The 19,500-nt window shown below is 41.9% G+C and overlaps 1 protein-coding gene across 1 annotated transcript; it reads left to right on the plus strand.

Moving 5' to 3' along the window:
- The first annotated feature begins 210 nt into the window (after positions 1-210).
- Positions 211-4,276, plus strand: LOC148014879 (sugar transport protein MST4-like). Its single transcript, XM_087665438.1, has 4 exons — positions 211-818; positions 1,600-1,919; positions 2,344-2,979; positions 3,552-4,276. The coding sequence occupies exons 1-4, from the start codon at positions 677-679 to the stop codon at positions 4,083-4,085; spliced, it is 1,632 nt and encodes a 543-aa protein (XP_087521564.1). The 5' UTR covers positions 211-676; the 3' UTR covers positions 4,086-4,276.
- Positions 4,277-19,500: the final 15,224 nt, after the last annotated feature.

Below are 19,500 nucleotides of genomic sequence, written 5' to 3' on the forward strand. Positions count from 1 at the left end.
TTGGCTGGTAACTTTGAAAGCGGCCCACAGTGAAGTTCAAGGGCGCCGTCGACTGTCCAGTCAGGGAGAGAAGTAGCACACGTGTTTTCCACCTTTTCATTCCCCATGCAGAACTATATGCCCAAAAAAGGAAAGAACGGAGAAAAGGAAGGAGCCAGTACAAAAGCTCCCGAATGGGTAAAATCGGACAGCAACAAAACAACAGGACAACATCATGTTACCCCCCCACCACCAACTCCATAATTATCCATTTGCATGGACAGACAGACATTAATTATGCTTAATTCTTGTTGTTATAGTATAAATGCAATCTACACATTCGATTGACCCGCGGCTCTTGTGACTAATCGGCCGCAGAGAGACGATAAGACAACATCTTGACCGATAGTTTCAATGGATGCTGCATCTGCATGTATCCATTACAGTAACCCTATAGAGAAATTATGTATTATAAGAATGTGGTGAGATATATATATATACACACATAGATTGATAGCATCCGCATCTGATACTGAGGAGGGGAGATTATGATCTCAGCTGGCATCGATCGATCAGCTGATTAATAACTAGAATCAGTTTATCACCGTGAGCTGCTGTGAGTTAATTGGGTGACCATTAATTAGCATAAATATAGCTGCTGGATATCGTTCTGATTAACTGATTGTGAGTGATTAATATGGCGCCATACGATCATCCGAGCTCCCCTCCTCGCAATAATTCCTCGCGCAGTGCTGGGAGAATTACCTCTTACGTCGTCTTGTCTGCTCTCACAGCCTCATGCAGTGGCCTCATCTATGGCTACAACATCGGCATATCAGGTGGTGATCCCTCAATAAACAAATAAATTCATGTTATGGTTATGATTCTCTCTCTGATTTGATCATGATCTTGCTTTCAATTTTAGTGCTTCTTCATAATACCCAGTTTGGCAAATTGCCGTATTTCTCATCAATATACTCCTGGATCAATTATCATCGGTGATTAATTTACTGCCTCTATTCATAACTTTCCACAAACCTGCTCTTATTTTGTGGACAATATGCATTGTAATCAAATGGAATCCTATTAATTTTAATCATACCTTGGCACTATGAGTTACATTAATATATAAATTGGTACTCATTATAACATTAAGTAGTTTGTCAGGGGAAGTTCTAATTGCATAGTATACTTCCGAACAGCTATAATTTAATGGCGCCTTGCCTCACTAGTTCTGATCATTCTCTGCAGTCTAATTTGGATTTCCACTGTAATATTACATCGCTAATCTGGAAAAAGAAAAGATTTTCTACTGTAATATATGGTTTTTCTACTATCTACTGTAATATATGGTTTAATCTAGTAGAAAATCTTTAATCTAGTAGAAAATCTTTACTTACAATTAGAATCCATGCATGCTCAGGTGATAGAAAGATAGATCAGCTGAGTTCTATAGTGCAATTTAACCATATTCAATGAATATGTATTAATTTCTATGCAATTTTGATGATCATCAAGTGAGATAAATTTTGATGAGCTTTTGATGATGATCAAGTGAGCTAATATTAATTATACATTAATATTGTTAGCGTATATGACCAATCATGTCTTTAATTTCAGGTGGGGTGGCATCCATGAATGATTTCCTTCAACAATTCTTTCCCAATGTTGTTGCTAGGAGGAACGGCACAGGCCAAGGCAACTACTGCAAGTTTGATGACCAAGGCCTGCAGGCTTTCACCTCATCCTTGTACATATCTGGCCTCATGTCGACATTCGCAGCATCATACGTGACGAAGAACTTTGGACGCAGGATGACCCTCATCATAGCAGGTCTCCTTTCCCTCATCGGTGTAGCACTCAGTGCTGGTGGACAGCACCTGTCCATGCTTATAGTTGGCCGCATTTTCCTCGGGTTTGGAGCAGGATTCGCAAACCAGGTCAGATTAAGTGATCTTCTGTTAGAATGAGAAAAGTTTGAGGTAATGGATTGCAAAGCCAGGACTGCACCTCAGACGCATTTAACAATTCCTGAGATACATGTTATGACAATGGGTTATCAAGTTGCATTATAAAATCTTTTTTTCACTACATGAAAAAACAGCCAATGTACATGGTCGATATGTTTTAAACTGATTATTTTATGTTGGAACAAACACATATGTGCATGTATGTGGCGAACATGTGGTGTAATCTAATATAGCTAAGCCAGCATAATACTGCAACAAAGAAGTTAATGATTTGACTTGAGCCCTTGCTTGAATATTTATACTAGTATATGAACAAATTAGTGACAGCAGCAGCTGCAATATATACATTGTGGTTTCATGCTGCTGATTGTATTATTTATTCACTCATGAGCAGGCTGCTCCTATTTACCTGTCAGAAATAGCACCAACAAACATCCGAGGACTGTTGAATAGCATGTTTCAGATGAACATAGGAAATGGCATCTTTGCTGCCAACCTGGTAAATCTTGGTGTTGGCTATATTAGTAGACCAGGTGTGGGCTGGCGCATCGCCCTGGCTGGAGCAGGTGTCCCTTCATTAATGCTGATGCTTGGAGGGCTGCTCCTTGTTGAGACCCCAATCAGCTTGATAGAGAGAGGTAGACTACAGCAAGGCAAGGCTGTCCTTCAGAAGGTGCGGGGCACGAAGAATGTGGAGGAGGAGTTCGAGGAAATGGTGAAGTCAAGTGATGTAGCAAAATCCATGAAGGAGGACCCTTACAAACTCCTGCTGCAGCGCCGAAACAGGCCACAGTTGATCATATCTGTGATGGTCTCACTGTTCCAGCAATTTACAGGCATCAATGCTGTCATGTTCTATTCTCCAGTTCTCTTTTCAACTGTGGGCTTCGAGAGCAATGCCAGTCTCTACTCAGCAGCCATCATAGGAGCTGTGAATGTCATTGCCACAATCATTTCTATGATGTTAGTAGACAAAATGGGTAGGAAAAAGCTGTTGGTTGAAGGGGGCTTGCAGATGCTTCTCTCTCAGGTACCATACAAGTATTATTGTGTGCATAGATGGTTCATTTGTATAACATTTCCAAGCACATTAGCTATGAATGATTTTAAGTCTGTATGTGCTGATACATATACGGGTATATATACATATATACACACATATGCATACGTATCTATGTGGGTATTTCCATATGCATATATACATACATATACATGCATATATGTTTGCACGCACGCACGCACGAACACACACACACACACACACACATGCATGCATGATTCAGATGGAATATGCATGGGTTGGTGCAGCATGCAAGTACAGCCATCGGATTCATTCACCCAAGTCAAAAAGATAAGCTGGAATTATAAGCAGAGGTGCAAACTTCGTCTGTAGCAGTCGTCTGTTCATGTGGTCATCACATAAATTAATGATGGTGGTCCTCGCAATCATCTGTCCATGCATCATCAAGTGAGATCCATGTACTCAAGTGTAAAGACTGGAGAAATGCCAATGCATGTCTGACCAACGTTCAGAATCACTGAGACGCCATGACTTGTGTTTACAATCATCTAATCATAAGTCCAAGCTTTATTTTCTTGCAGATTGGAATTGGTGTAATTCTTGCCTTCACCCTACAAGATCAAGGTGCTGCAGAAATTCCACGCACTGCTGCCACGATCGTGGTGTTTTTGATATGCATCTTTGTAGCAGGCTTTGGCTGGTCTTGGGGTCCAGTTACATGGCTTATCTGCAGCGAGCTCTTCCCGCTTGAGACCCGATCAGCAGGTCAAGGCATTGTCGTGTTTGTGAATCTAGCAGTCACATTTTCCATCGCACAGGCTTTCTTGTCAATGCTGTGTGCAATGCAGTATGGGATCTTCTTCTTCTTCGCAGGGTGGGTCGCTTTCATGTCCCTCTTTGTACTCTTCTGTGTACCGGAGACGAAGAACATTCCATTGGACTGCATTGACAAGTTGTATAGAGAGCATTGGATTTGGAAGCGGATTGTACCTGCTGACAACATCCACAATCGAGCACATGGATCGAATAATGATCATGAAGGTAAACAGTACGATAGCCATGGCAGCATAAACATTCAGTTAACAGGCCATACTGCTACTGGAGGCAGCCCTTAATCTCTTAGCCTTTTCGTGACACCGAGAAATTGCGGTTGCCAGCATGGCTGTTGTGCTAATCTCATCAGCTAAGAAGAACTACTGTAGCTAATGTAATCTATAATGCATGTTCTGGTACAGCTCCTGGGGAAGTAGCTCATGAGCTAGTGATAGAGTAGAATATATGTAGCTGATGAATATCATTGCAAATTTTGCCCCACATAAAAAGTAGTATGCTAATTCTCTCAAAGTACTGATCATCTGTTTTGTTTCTTGGCAAAAATTACTTTCGAAAAACTACCATTCTGATGATTTGGTGAGATAGAGCTTGCATCTACTATGCTATAGACTTGCATTTGCACTAGCGTTATTGCTTAAGTTTGTGCTGCAGTGGTATAAGTATTGATAGAAGTACTACATTAGAATCTTGATTGAGATAGGATAGTATCCAAGAATCTATCAAGAATAGGATGAGTGATAATCAAAGGTAGTAGTATTGATAGAATTAGTACTACATTAGAATATTGATTGAGATAGGATACTATCCAAGGATCTATCAAGAATAGGATGAGTGCGCGCAATCAATAGGATACTATCCAAGAATCGATCAAGAATAGGATGAGTGTTAATCAAAGTAGAGAATGTGCTATACTATCTTGTCATGGAGTAAGCACCCCAAAAGTTCTTATCAAGAAAACTATTCATAAGTCTAATATTTATGTATTTTAGTAATAATGTTGGTTATTGTAGAGAATCAAGAATCATGGAGTTATAAGTCTAATATATTATTCTTTATTCTACTACTAATGTTTAATAGCCTCACCCTCACTCTCTCACTCTTACTCTTAATCTCTTACTCTCACTCACTCTCTCGTAATGAAAGTAAAAATACAAGTGCATAAAGTTTACGCACACATGAATTGCTTGTTCTATTCATTCTCATTCTTTTTATACATGATTTCTATGGTTAGGGTTTTCCCATCCCTCTTGGGCATCTAGCCCACTTTAGGGCCTCAAGACCGATCATCTCTTATTGCATGCTTTTTCTATGGTGAGAATTAACTAGAACCTTTGCGATATTTCCATGGGAGCCTATGCTATCATTACAACTTACACACGGAATAATGCTGACTTGGGGATTTACATGATTAATCAATACAAGTGTTGCAACCATTTGGCAAGCTAAATGTGCTTATGCTTCATGCACATTATATTATAGTTAATAATCCAAATATTATTTCTGAAAATTTAGGCACCTCGTGCTTGCTTGCAACTTGCAAGTTGTGTACTTGTGATTAACATCAGGCATAGTAGATAACATCATATTGGGGAATATGGAAATTTCCATAAGTTTGGGACACGTGGTCACTTGAACACTATAACCAAATTGAGCACTCTATAGCTCAATAGATTCCATTTTTCAAGCACTTTCCAATGATAGGTTACATCATATGGTTATGAGAAATTTATGGGCATGTTAATCAGGGTGCCACCTTTTACCTTTTTAGTATTCAAAAAATGGGAATTGGGAGATTCCCAAACTCGCTAATATTGTGTTAGTTGATCTTGCAATTCTCAAAATATTAAGCTTTAGACCAATGTTTAGTAAATCCACCAAATAGTAGACCAATACAACAAGCTCCTTCCCTTATATAATCAAATTCTTTCTTGATACAAGAAGCTTCAAGTCTAGAATGGAGTGATATGATTTATTCCTTGCAAGCTTGAACACAAATGCCATACGCTAATAGGAAACTATGATTGAGCTTGCCAATCGAATTGGCAATGCCAGGATCAAAATGCTGATAGAGGTGATATCTAGTACTAAATAAAGGACATTGTTATCATCCCTACCAAGGTTCTTATGGTAGAGATCTTTTATGGCTTTCTGTAATCTCCTAAGTTCCCTCTCAAACCACGGCCATGCAAAATGAGTGCCTTGTAAGTCATGAAGCTCCACTTCTTTTTGGGCCATTATCAAATGCAAGACACGTATATTTCTTCTCTGAACTTCTCCTAGCTCCCCCACCTCAGCTTTTTTCAGTCAACCATACAATCATATCCCCAAGAAAGCAAAATAATCTAGAAAACTCTCCTCGTTCACTAGTGCCATGTAGTATGAAAGGTGGCCCCTCGACTCCCCCAAGAACTATACTTTTCTAAAGCCCAAGTCGCACTATGAGGGATTAGGTCTATATATGGCCATAATTGAACCAACAAATAAACTTGTGGGCATGCCTACAGTTGTGATTACTAATGCTTCAAATGACCTACATAAAAAATTGCATTTATTTTATGAATTTTAAGTGTGACATTTTAAATATTTGTAAATGTGATTCATGTATAATTTTCACATAACCTTAAATGTTCAATTAATAGATATACTTACAATTTTCATATGTTTTTTTATGTGATTGTAAATGCGTATAATGCTAAAAAAATGATAAGGGATATTTTGGTTATAGCACTACAACAAAAAGGCCTCTTAGACGCACTTTTAGACACGATTTTTAAATTGAGAGAAAATCTTACGGGCGCATCTACTCGCTCGTCTATTTGCGTGTCTACAATCTCGCATCTATAGTCGCATGTATGAAGAAAATTATATGAAAAAATAGACGCGCATATACACACGTGAATACAAGCACATAAAAAATCAAAATTGTTATTTAATTTCATTTGTGCATCTACCAGCGTGTCTACATGGCAAATTAGACGAGCATATAGACATGCCCATAGACGCGCTTTTACAAGCGCCGATAAACACGAACGCAAAACCAAAAATCTCATTTTTTTAAAATATATATTTAATTTTTTTAAAAATTTGAATTATGTAGCGCGTGTATGAGTGTGTGTACTTTGCATTTTAGGTGCGATTATAAACGCGCATTTTCTGCAATTTAGACGCGCAGATAGACGCGAAAAACAGAACTTAAAAAAACTCCCATACATCAAATTGTGCATTTGGAAAAAACACAATGGATCTGAAAGCACGAGAATTGAAAACAAAAATTCATATATTCATTATAGATAAAACTTATTTATATGGGGAGTTTAAGTGCTTGTGACCTAAAGTGTGACCGCAAGCAATAGGCTCAAAGATGGATAATAGATATACAAGAAAACAAGGCCATAGAGGAGGTATGGTGCTCCTCTATGAATCTAAAGAAGAAACATCTTCTCTAGTACCACCATGGCTACTAGTGTCGCTATCCCCCTCCTCGCTATGCTCCACATCGGGGTTCGCCTACACACACAAAATATCAAGGTTGCTTACGTACAATTGCAAAGAAAAAGTTATATTTAGCTATACTTTTAATAGGAAAGTAAGAAAAACATACCTCCTCTGGCTACTATCGAATCCTCATAGCCCGGTTGTATTGCTCCTCAGTGATGAGACCCTCCTCATAGAAGTGAAGCCATGTGGCTGCCCGGTTATGGCCTCGATGGTAGCCTATCTCTTAATAGCAACAAATACTTTATCATGTTTATTGATGATTGTTCAAGAGATTTGTAGGTATATTTCATGAAGAAAAAAAGTGATATATTTGAGCACTTCAAAACTTAAGATTGATGTCAAAACATGAACAAAGTGTATGCAGTGAGAAGCGAGCTATTTGAGTGAGCATTGGTGCTAGCTTTTTTGAACAATCTCCATTTCTTGTTCTACATAGTCCACTTATTCTTTCTTTTTTCTTATGCACATATCAAGCACCACTACTGTTCCCCACTGCCACTACCATCTCCACCACTACCACCACCACCACTATTGCCACTACCACCTCTATCACCACCTCTACTGCTTCCTCCACCACCAGTGGTGTTGTTACTACCACCTCCACCACTTCCACCACCATCGTCCCCTCCTATGTTTCTCCCCCCATGTTAATTACCTCAATTATAGGTCTTTCTCCACACTGCATTTGAAGTGCATCTAGATTATATCGAGTCTGTATACCATTTTATACCTACTCACCTAGTTCACCATAACACCAGATAATAGCTTTATTGGGACTTGGAAAACTTCCCAAAAATTTTGTATGCAATCTCTTGGTCTCATAGGCCAACTTGGCCTCTTGTAGAAGTTAGTATAACTTTCTTTATTTCTTTCTCTCTCTCTCTCTCTCTCTCTCTCTCTAACCTATCTATCTCTCCCAGTCCCATGTAGTAATCACACACACATACACACACATACAATTAGCAACTTCTCACTTTTTCCCTCTCTTATACTCATATTCTCTCTCACTTCCTCTCTCTCTCCTTGTGTCACTCACAAATACATACATACACACACACACACACACTCTCTCTCTCTCTCTCTCTCTCTCTCTCTCTCATATAGCAACTCCTCTCTTTCTTCCCCTCTTACACACACACACTCATACACATATACACACTCTCTCAATCAGCAACTTTTCACTTTCTCCCTCTCCTACACTCACCCTCTCTCTCTCTCTCTCTCTCTCTCTCTCTCTCTCTCTCTCTCTCTCTCTCTCTCTCTCTCTCTCTCATTGTATGCTCACAGACATACACACACACACTCTCTCTCCCCCACCCCCCCTCTCTCTCTCTTTCTCAAATAGCAACTTATCTCTTTCTCCCCCTCACACACATACTCTCTCTCTAAATTAACTCTCTCTCTCTCTCTCTCTCTCTCTCTCTCTCTCTCTCTCTCAATTTTGAAGGGTCATCCATCTGTTTTTCACTACCCTCTTATTTTTGCAAGGGTTAAGATTTTGCATGAGGTCCATTGTCTTAGACACTTTTAGTTGTTAATATTATTGGACGAAAAGAATATCATATTATTACTCCCACATGCATATATTATGCATTCATGTACCCCTCACTTTTATGTGCTTTATTTGATATTACATCCTGATATATCACTTCCATTGTGCACACATAAGTGAAACTACATCGCACATATTTTCACTACTTTCAATTGAGCATTATTGTGTGGACTTATAACAAGAGGATAGGTTATCAAATAGTTTATTACACTCATTGTAATAACGTGCAATATCTAATTTTTTACATTGTTCAGCTAGTTAATATTAGGACAACAATATTACCTCATTGTTACTCAATCCACTGTGCATATATACATTCACATTTTTGCATATATTCTACACTCCGCCCTTCCCTAGATATTTTGCACCTACTTTATTTATACATATTGTAGTATTGCAATTGAGCGAATGCCTATACACAATCTCCTTTACTTGCACATTCCTCTCTCTTTCTCCTCTTCCCTCTCATTCTCATTTCATTGAGCTTGTAAATAAACACAATCAAATAATTCTAAAAGCACATATTCATCATGCACATCAGATATCAATCGAGTTCTATTGCTGGAGGGTGGAATTGGTGATCCTAACAAAGTCTAGGACTATTGAACCATGGAAGCATATTAGCTCAGTCAAGTAGGGAAGCATATGCTCCAAGAGGACAGTGTCCATGGGGTTTCCCTCAAATTGGGGTAGGCATATAAAGGCATTGGGTGGGCTCATCTGCATCTTCTCCATGCTATCATCCATAAGTAGTGTCGTTGTTGGGTTGAAATGTGGCCAATCAATATCATCAAAACATTTTAGGAAAAGGGGCTATGTGTAACTCCTTCCGGAAGAAGTTGTTGTGGGAGTTGCTCTACACTTGCCTTGTTTGTATTGAAATACAAAGGTCGGTGCTCGCTTTGATAACTTCACACATTCACTTCTAACCAATTGGAGTAGCTCACTTAAGTTATCTTCCTTCATAGAGCTCAAGATAGTAATGTCAAACAATGTAGATATTTCCTTTAAAAACCTTGCACTGGGGCCCCAAAATCACCCAATACCTACTACCACTTCCAAGAGTTTTACCCATAATGATCCCTTCTTCTTTGACCACCTATGTAGAAGCACTCCATTTATATCAAACATAATTAATTTTCAGGTTATGGGAGGTGCATGTGGAAGGGTGAGCACCCCATGTAGTGATATGACAAAAAAAAGCATTACATTACAATTAAATATTGTACACGTTTTTGTAAACATGTTACCTTTGCTCTTAGATATATTCTATCTTTTGCAAAGTGATACATACATGCAATTTGTATATTGGAATTCAGTGCTAGTGATGCAAGGTCACCACATCCCACATTGCAATCTAAAATGGTGTCCCCTTCTTTTGAGTAAGTTTGCAAGAACAAGCTTCAAAAAGCCCTGCCATCACTACAAGATATAGACCTTATAGCGACGTTTAAAGCGACGAAAATACAAACAACAAAATTTGCCCCCGTCGTCGCAAAAAGCGTCGTTATTGACGACGCCATGGAATCGTCGCTATATGCGTCGCTATTTGTGTCGCTATATGCGTCGCATATTGCGACGCAAATAGCGATATGCGTCGCAAATAGCGACGCATATAGCGACGGTTACAGAGAATTTGCGACGCTGATAGCGACGATAATAGCGACGACTGCAGTAAATTTGCGACGCAAATAGCGACGGTAACAGAGGAAAAAAAAATTTTGTGGCAGGGCAGCAAGCTGCCCTGCCACATATAGCACTGTGTGCTGTATGAGAGCCATACAAAATAGTTTCTGCACTGCTGCATACAAAGCGTTTGCAAACAAAAAGAATCTATACTGAAATCATAAAACTGATAGATGAAATAAATACATGATATCGCATAAAATGCGATTGGTACAATCATAAAACAATATCACTAATACATAGAAAATGTCTACATAGATCGGGCGACTAAAAACTAAAGGTATGTGAGCGCTAAGGATCCGAGGGCGAGCTACAAATCGTCGTCCCCCGAAAGCTCGTCCCTCTGCAAAGGAGCATCAAACGGATTCTGCAGAAAAAGAAACAACATATCAATCCACCATACAATAATGCATTCAAATATCTCATGGTAACTATGGACATGAAAGATGAGAGACTTACTGGGCCGCCGCGTCTGTACAATCGGTCGATCAATGATCTGAGACCGTGCCTCTCTGCATATTGAGTCTCAAGGCCTTGCGGATCACGATTTGTAATGGAGTGCTGCAAAGAAAACAAAATGCTAACTGTTAGAAATATGATTGTCAGTACAAATAATATCTCAAAAAAACAAATAAGCAAAACAAAAGAGAAACTTACAAAGTCCTCCAAATATGTCCTGTGGCCGCCACTCCCAAGATGATGTACCGATCCGGCCTCGATTCGTGCCCTCGCCGCCTCCCGCTGCTGACTCCAACGTCCTGGCGAATTTGTAGCCTCCTCCCTCAGTCGGCGCCAGTCCTCTACATCTAACCACTCGGGCTTTGGAGCCCCACTCTTGATTGCCTTGCGTGCGTTGGATCGTCTATGTGACATGTATGCACGCATGCAATCCATCATCCAGCCCGTAGAGAATCTATCCACTGCGGCTGGCACCGGGAACTCCTCATGCAAGGATGCTACTATGTACTCCTTGCTCCCCTCCGGTATGTTCCTCCAATGATCCAGGACGTTGTGCCGAAAAACTTGTTGGCACAACTCCCTCATGCGAGCTATCACCCTCCTCCCCTCATCATTCATGATGATAGCTCCTGACCTGCCATCCACTAGGTATCCATAATCCCTAGGAGTATGCCTCATATGGGCCCTCTCCCATCTCCGTCCACGCTCCTGGGCATATCCAGGAGACCCCTGAACATCCGGTGTACCGACGGGGGTACCCTCTCCCGGAGTGCCACTGAAAGGGGTGCCACCATAGGGGGTGCCACCAAAAGGAGTGCCACCAGAGGGGGTGCCACCAAAAGGAGTGCCACCAAAAGGCGTGACATCTGCCGACGGCTGCGCAAAAGCCGGAGTAACTGGAGTGGACGTCCCCACAGGTGTGACAAATCCTGGAGGTGACCGAGCTCTAGCTGAACGACGAGACGGAGACACCGCGTCCGTGTCTCCACAGCAGCACCCCCCTGATCCTCCTGCAGTCGCAGTCCCTCCCTCTGGCCCAAGTCGCGAGCGTCGAGATCGTCTGCTCGAAGCTGAAGCATCTGATCGCACTGAAGCTGATTTAGCAGAGCGCCCTGACGAAGAACGAGACAGCTCCTGATCTGCTATCTCTCTGAATCTCGCGAGCTGATCTGGAGACATACGTGCCATCATCTCCTGAAACTCCTCATCGCTCATCCCTCGACTCATCCTGAAAATAAAGATACCTGCAGAGATAAAAAATAATGTTAGAATAATCAATTGAAACTATACAAAGCGCATTAATATAAATCATTTTTGAAAAATCCATCTTAAAATGCATATCTTATCTACCTTTATGGAAGATCTAAACAACGAATTGACTAATACAATTCTCCAAGAATGAAGTATTCTATGGTCCCATGTTAATCTCCTGACATAACTCTGCATACACTGGAAGGTCGATAGACATGTCACCACAAAAGAACGAGTCTGTCTCGTTCTCAAAAAATTCTACGACTTCTGTATTTCCATCATTGTTAGCCGATGCGGGCTCCAAGCTTGCGGTGGCCTCCACCCCTTGTAATTTCGATCCCTCTATTTGCATATATTCTTCATCTATGCCTGGAACATCGCTTTGATCGTATACTCTCGCACCTCTAGGAGTTGAAGGTATAACATACCACCATCGAGGTTGTCGGGGATTTGGATAGAAGATTACCTGTTCACAAACACTTACAAACCGTCTTCAAACCATTGTGACATAAAGCATGTCGTATTACAATTAGCAAGCAAATGACTAGAAGATTACCTGTTCACAATGTGCCGGCAACACAAAGGTATCGCGCAAATCCATCCATTTTTTTTCGGAATCTATTTCGAGAAATCCAGATGGACCTCGTCGAACCGTTGCGCCAGCTCCTCCAAGTACCACTTTGAACCACTGCACATCGAATATTATCATGGAGAAGCTACGGTAATCCACCGTAATAATACTTTGCAAATTCCCAAAATACTCCATCTCATCCACAACCGTGTTCGGATCCCACTCGAGAACTCCCACTCCTCCATTGAGACCTCTGCCCCTTCGCTGGATGCTGCGATCAAGGCTCCATGCAACCATCGTGTTGACATAAACCGCGGCATCTCCTCCATGCCTTCGGGATATCGAATCGGTCGGTGACGCGTACTGCGTCGGAATTCAGCTCGCGCTTCCTCTCGATCTTGCCTTGCAATCTGGTACTTGGCGAGCCACGTCTCCATGGAGGCATGGTGCAACATACAAAAGCGATTCACTTTCTCTTCCATTGAAGCATCCATTCTTTTTTCTACCCCATTTTCAACCACCACATCTCCAGTCAGCCTGTCATCGTCCTTGAGCGTCCATAGCATTTCATTGTCTGGTTCCACCGTTGGTAGCCATTGTGAGATATGCACTAATGCCTCTGACACCAACCAACCCTCCGCCATGCTACCTTCCGGACGAGCTCGTTGTCGCACAAAGCCTTTCAGGGTTTTCATGAAGCGCTCCAGGAAGAACATCCATCGCGTATGGACAGGTCCGGCAATCTCCACTTCGTCCACAAGATGCACAAGAAGGTGAACTTGTATCGTGAGCATGCTAGTGGGCAGGTATTTCTCAAAGAGACAGACCGTCTCAACTGCTCCCCGCCTTGCAGATTCAATAGAGGACGTCTTAATCTCTTTCTGTGAGATCCATTGCACCAAAGTCGACAGCTTGTAAATGGCCCCGCGAATTTTTGGAGTTAGGCATCCCGCGATCGCGATCGGTATGACAAACTGCCACAAATGAGAAAGCATTAAGAATAATGGTCACTTTTCAAATTTCAAAATGTCCACGCTAATTAAAATCCATTCTGTTCACAAACCTGACATATCTTATGCCAATCATGGGATTTTAGCCCAGACATTTGGTCATCTTTAGAAAATGCGGACCTGAGAGAACGCATCATACCCGTCGGAGTGCGGATAGACTTGATTACTTGCTTCACAATGCGCTCTTCTTTGGTAGACAAAACCCAGGGAGCGCGAGGAAGCTGCACTCCCCCTTCAGCACTCGACTGCGGCCAAAGCGCCTCCATCTTACCTACCTCCTTTAAATCCATTCGTGACCCTATAGTGTCTCTCTTTCCTGTGATGTGGTCCCATAGCAAGCTGCCCACATTTTTGAAAATATGCATGGGATCCAACAAGTGGTTGACCTATAAGTGGGTCCAATATGGCAACTCGTAGAAAACTGAGAACCGTCGCATTCCATTTGGATGTGATTCCGGGTTTACCATTTTCAGCTCGTACCAGCTTGCAGCGTTCATACGTGCTGGAGGTCGTCCAAGAAAACCTTCCCTGAGTTCATGATCCTCCGGCAAGAAAGTGGCGTGTCCTTGATATACCATCTTCTTCATGGTTCGTGACCTTCGGGAGTCTAACTGTGGCCCACACAATGGACATGCATGATAACCTGAGGTAACGAGACCTGCAAGGCGATCCACGACCTAGTGAATACTTGATTGAATGAAATAAAATATAGATATTACCGGCATGAACAAAGGTCTGCTCACCTGAGCACTCTCCCAATCCCGGAAAGTCATGCATCGTCCACATGAGAATGGCTCGAATGTTGGCTGACCGCCGACCATCGCGCCTGCTCATATCTTGCACCGTGACCCCCTCCTCCCACAAAATCTTAAGCTCATCGACTAATGGACGAAGATACACGTCCATATTTTTTACTTTGTAGCGGCCCGAGACGAGCAAGCTAAGGATGAGATGTCCTTTCTTCGTAGAAAGCCATGGAGGAATGTTGTAGTTGACAAGCACTATAGGCCACACACTGTAAGAAGTCGAGCGCAGACCGAATGGGTTCACACCATCCATGGCGAGACCGAGCCGAAGATTCCTTGGCTCTCGCGCAAAGCCTGGGAAGGTAGAGTCAATGTGGCTCCATGCGCGCGAATCTGCTGATATTCGTTGCACTCCATCCGTAGACCTATTCTACACATACCACGTTGTCAAGCTTGCCATGGCAGACGTGCGAAACATGTGGTTTATGCGGGGGATGAGCGGAAAGTGTCTGAGGACTTTTTGAGGGATGGTCTGCCCTTGCAAGTCCTGTCGATACATGTGAGCACCACACTTTGGACATGTCTCCATAGTCTCGTATTCATCTCGAAACAATATGCAGTCGTTGATACATGCATGGATGTTATTGTAGTCCATGCCAAGCTTCCGTAAAACATGTCGTGCATCATCACGAGACTCAGGCATGGTGTTTGCAGGTGGCAATATATGATATTTCAATAACCTGAAAACATCATAAAACACCTTGAAAAATCCATCCATATTTACAATAATACTGTTTTAAAAAAAAACAATGAAGTCTGTATGCAAGGTACCTGAATAACTCAGTCACACTCGTATCGCTCCAACCGTATTTCGCTTGCACACTTAAGAGTGCAAGCAATGTCTTCAACCGAGATACTCGGCACCCATCATATAATGGTATGGATGCTTCCTCTCTAAGCGGGTCAGATGTCTCAACATCCATGGGAATCAATGCATCGATCATTGCCTCCATCTCAGGCTCCAAGATTGTAGGCAAGTCGGGAAGGTTGTCTGTCTCCTCTGGCATTGACGATATAGATGGGCCTTGCGAGTGGTCTATTGGCTCCTGCCATCCATCCATCTCACATCCACGAATTCTTCTAATTGGCCGCAAAGGGTGCACTCCCCCTTGGGTCGAGACATCACCCCCCTGGACACAAAATTTGCCAACAAGACCCAATCTTATTGTGTATGGTTTTCAATTAGCTTGAGAGTACAATGCATGAAAAATGCTAACTTGAAAATACCGTTTGCTGAAAATCTGCAATCGCCTGATCAATAATCTCAGGTTGAAACTCGCCAAATCGTCGTACGTGTTCTATAGACAATCGGCGTTTTCGTCTAATTGCCAACTTGCATTGAGAGCAAGGACATGGGACACGCTGATTAAGATACGACTCGCGGTCTTGAACAATAGGACCTTCTTCGTTTGCCATCTTATCTACATTACAGCAAACGAGGCTTAAATGGATAGCTTTTTGGAGATGTACGTCAACTTGCAAGTTGACCATAAACCTTGCATTGTATATAGTAGTCGAGAGATTTTCCGATGTTATATCTCGGCCTTGTATCATGCTCAACGATTTGTTTGTCCCGGTAGATAATTTTTTGTTATATCTCGGCTTTGAGTATAAGTAATCCATTTTAAAATTAATGCGCGCCATCTATGAAATTTTACAACTATAGTAATAAAATTTATTTCAATCAATTCTACTCATAGTCATAAGACCTGAGAGAAATTATCCTATACTCAATTTAAGGGATCTCCACTTCTATAACAATAATTTTGGGTTAATTTTGATGAAGTACGTGGCCGTATGCAAAGCACATTGCATACCATTATCGATACGTATATTATCTTAAATTTCATTCCCTTCCCTCTCCCTCTCCCTCTCCCTCTCTTTCTCTCACCCTCTCCCTCACCCTCTCGTTCTCTTTCTCTCCCTCTCTCATTTCCTCCCTCCTCCTCCCTCTCCCTCTCCCTCTCCCTCCCTCTTTCTCCCTCTTTCTCCCTCTCCCTCTTTCTCTCCCTCTCTCATTTCCTTCCCCTCCCCCTCCCTCTCCCTCTCCCTCTCCCTCTCTTTTTCTCCCTCTCCCTCTCTATCTCTCTTTCTCTCTCATTTCCTAAACAAGCAAAAAATAAAGTGATTTAAACATCCTCCAAGCAAAAGGGAGAGGGAGAGATACAATGCACTCTCCCTCTCTTTCTCTTTCTATCCCTCTCTCATTTCCTTCCCCTTCCTATCCCTCTCACTCTCTTTCTCTCTCATTTCCTCTCCTAAACAAGCAAAAAATAAAGTGATTCAAACATTAAACAACCAAAAGGGAGAGGGAGGGAGAGAGAGAATGCACTCTCCCTCCTTCTCCCTCTCTTTTTCTCTCTCCCTCTCCTATTTCCTCCCCCTCCCTCTCCCTCTCCCTCTATTTCTCTTTCTCTTTCTTTCCCTTTCCCTCTCCCTCTCCCTCTCTTTCTCTCTTACTCTCTCGTTTCCTCTCCTAAACAAGCAAAGAAGAAAGTAATTTAAACATTAAACAAGCAAAAGGGAGAGAGAGAGAGAGAGAATGCACTCTCACTCTCTTTCTCTCCCTCTCCCTCTCTTTCTCTCCCTCTCTCTCCCTCTCCCTCTCCTTCTCTTTCTTTTCCTCTCCTAAATAAACAAAAGAGAACGATTTAAACCTTCAACAAGTAAAAGAAAGAGAGAGGGAGACTCACCAATGAGATATGGCGAGCGTGGGCGGCTTCTCTTTGCAACGAGGGCTCCTCCTCTCCTTCGCGAACAACGACGGTGGCGGTGGCGATGGCGGCGGCGGCGGCAACAAGTCTCTTCCTCCTCTTCTTTCACAAAGCCTTGGCTCTCTCCCTCGCTCTCGCTCTCAAAAGGCGAAGAAAACAAAATGAAAACGGCGCTCTGGTTTCGGCCGCGCTTTTTTTCCCTGCGGCGTCGCTATATGCGTCGTTATATGCGTCGCTATTGGCGTCGCTATATGCGTCGCTATACGCGTCGCTATTTGCGTCGCAAAATCGCTATACACGTCGCTATTTGCGTCGCATTTTGCGACGCAAATAGCGACGCGTATAGCGACGCATATAGCGACGCATATAGCGACGCCGATAAACGCCATCGCTAATCGGCGTCGCTATTGCCCCAGTCCCTTGTAGTGCATGTTGTATGCCACCTATAGTATGTGGTATTCATATAATGAATTAGGAATCTCTACAAAACATATTTGTAGTAGTTTAACAACATTGGATCTCATACTGACATCTCAGTGGGGATCCTGATGTATACTGCACCCACTATTTGTAGTAATGTCATCTTTTGTGAACTCCGAAAGGATTAATTCCATTGTAAGCGATATATGAACACATGTACGCTAGAATATATATCACATGCACTTGTATTTAAAGCTTGAAATACTAATTTTAGTAATTGCACTTAGTAAATGGAGCCAACAAGTGTGATACCTAAATAGTATCCGGGATGACCGTATCATGACTTTAAAACTCTCACCTCTCTACCTCCAATGATACATACATGTGTCTTGTAATAACAAACAATGTGTGCCATGTGTAAAGCCCAACACTTCTTCGAGACAAACCAACACGATATCGCATGCTGTGTTTGTGGTTTCTTTGTCAACCTCGACCATCTTATGTTGGTTGACCTCCTCCAATACCTCCACCAATCGAGAGTTGTGGCTATATGAATGCATGTACCTATAAGTATACATATTTGTATATCTATGTCTATACGTATGCATATGTATAAGCCTCAATCCATATATGGCACTATCTTCAGGGAGACAAATCAACATGATATCGCATGCTGTGTTTGTGATTTCTTTTGTCAACCTCGACCATCTTGTGTTGGTTGACCTCCTCCAATACCTCTATCAATCGAGAGTTGTGCCTATATGAACGCATGTACCTATAAGTATACGTATTTGTGCATCTATGTCTATACGTATACATATTTCAAATCTTGGGGATGGGAGTAATGTCCTGGTTCATGATGAGCCATTTGATAGAGATGATAGACACCGGGCTTGGCTCCTAATCCGAGTTCACATGAGGGGACCCATACGCAATGTCTCTATGTCTCCTTTGGGTCACCACATCACACACATACCATTGGGTCCCTACCATATCCAAGCCAAGTACCAACTGCTAAACTCCTATGGGCTACAAGCCATAGGAAGAGAGATATCTTCCTAGGCCTAAAGCTATCAAATGGCCTCCTCCAAAAGTCATATAGAATCTCATCTATGATTACTTTGTGCCAATGAGGGATGGATGTTACGTGTGTTGTGATCCTGCTCACCTATACTCTCCTCCCTAGCTGAATAATGTAGCCAAAAAAGGGTACATTGCATGGTCTGTCAAGGAAAGGGCTCCCTCCAAACTCTCTCTCCTAGGTCCCACTATAGTCTCTATAGAGACCTCCTCTAGTATGGCCAATATCTATTAGAGATTCGATCATCCCATAGACAGACACATGAAATGTACTATTGTACAATTAGTACTCTCGAGAATATTTGCCCATTTCCTAGATCAAGTCAAATAGTTCCACATAGTTGCTAGGTCATTTCTAGCATTTCATGGGCAATCAGGCATGCTAGACAAGCTACATAGGATGTCACATTGCATACAATCTATTTACACAACATTTTTAATTATTATTTTATTGTTGCCATTGTTTTTATGCAATAATTGCCAGTTAAACATGATCATATTTTTTCCTTTTTTTAATTGCCTATTTATAGGCTACATGTCCCCTCATTCTCACTTGTCTTTTAGGTGGAGAGAGATTGTCCAACAAAGATACATTCAATAGCCTATCGTACATATCTGTGTTCTTCATTTCAGTATTCATTCACTACAG

The sequence above is a fragment of the Lygodium microphyllum genome, chromosome 24 (genome assembly GCF_053477565.2).
Source record: "Lygodium microphyllum isolate KBCC chromosome 24, Lygodium_microphyllum_v1.1.10, whole genome shotgun sequence".
Taxonomy (NCBI): Eukaryota; Viridiplantae; Streptophyta; class Polypodiopsida; order Schizaeales; family Lygodiaceae; genus Lygodium; species Lygodium microphyllum.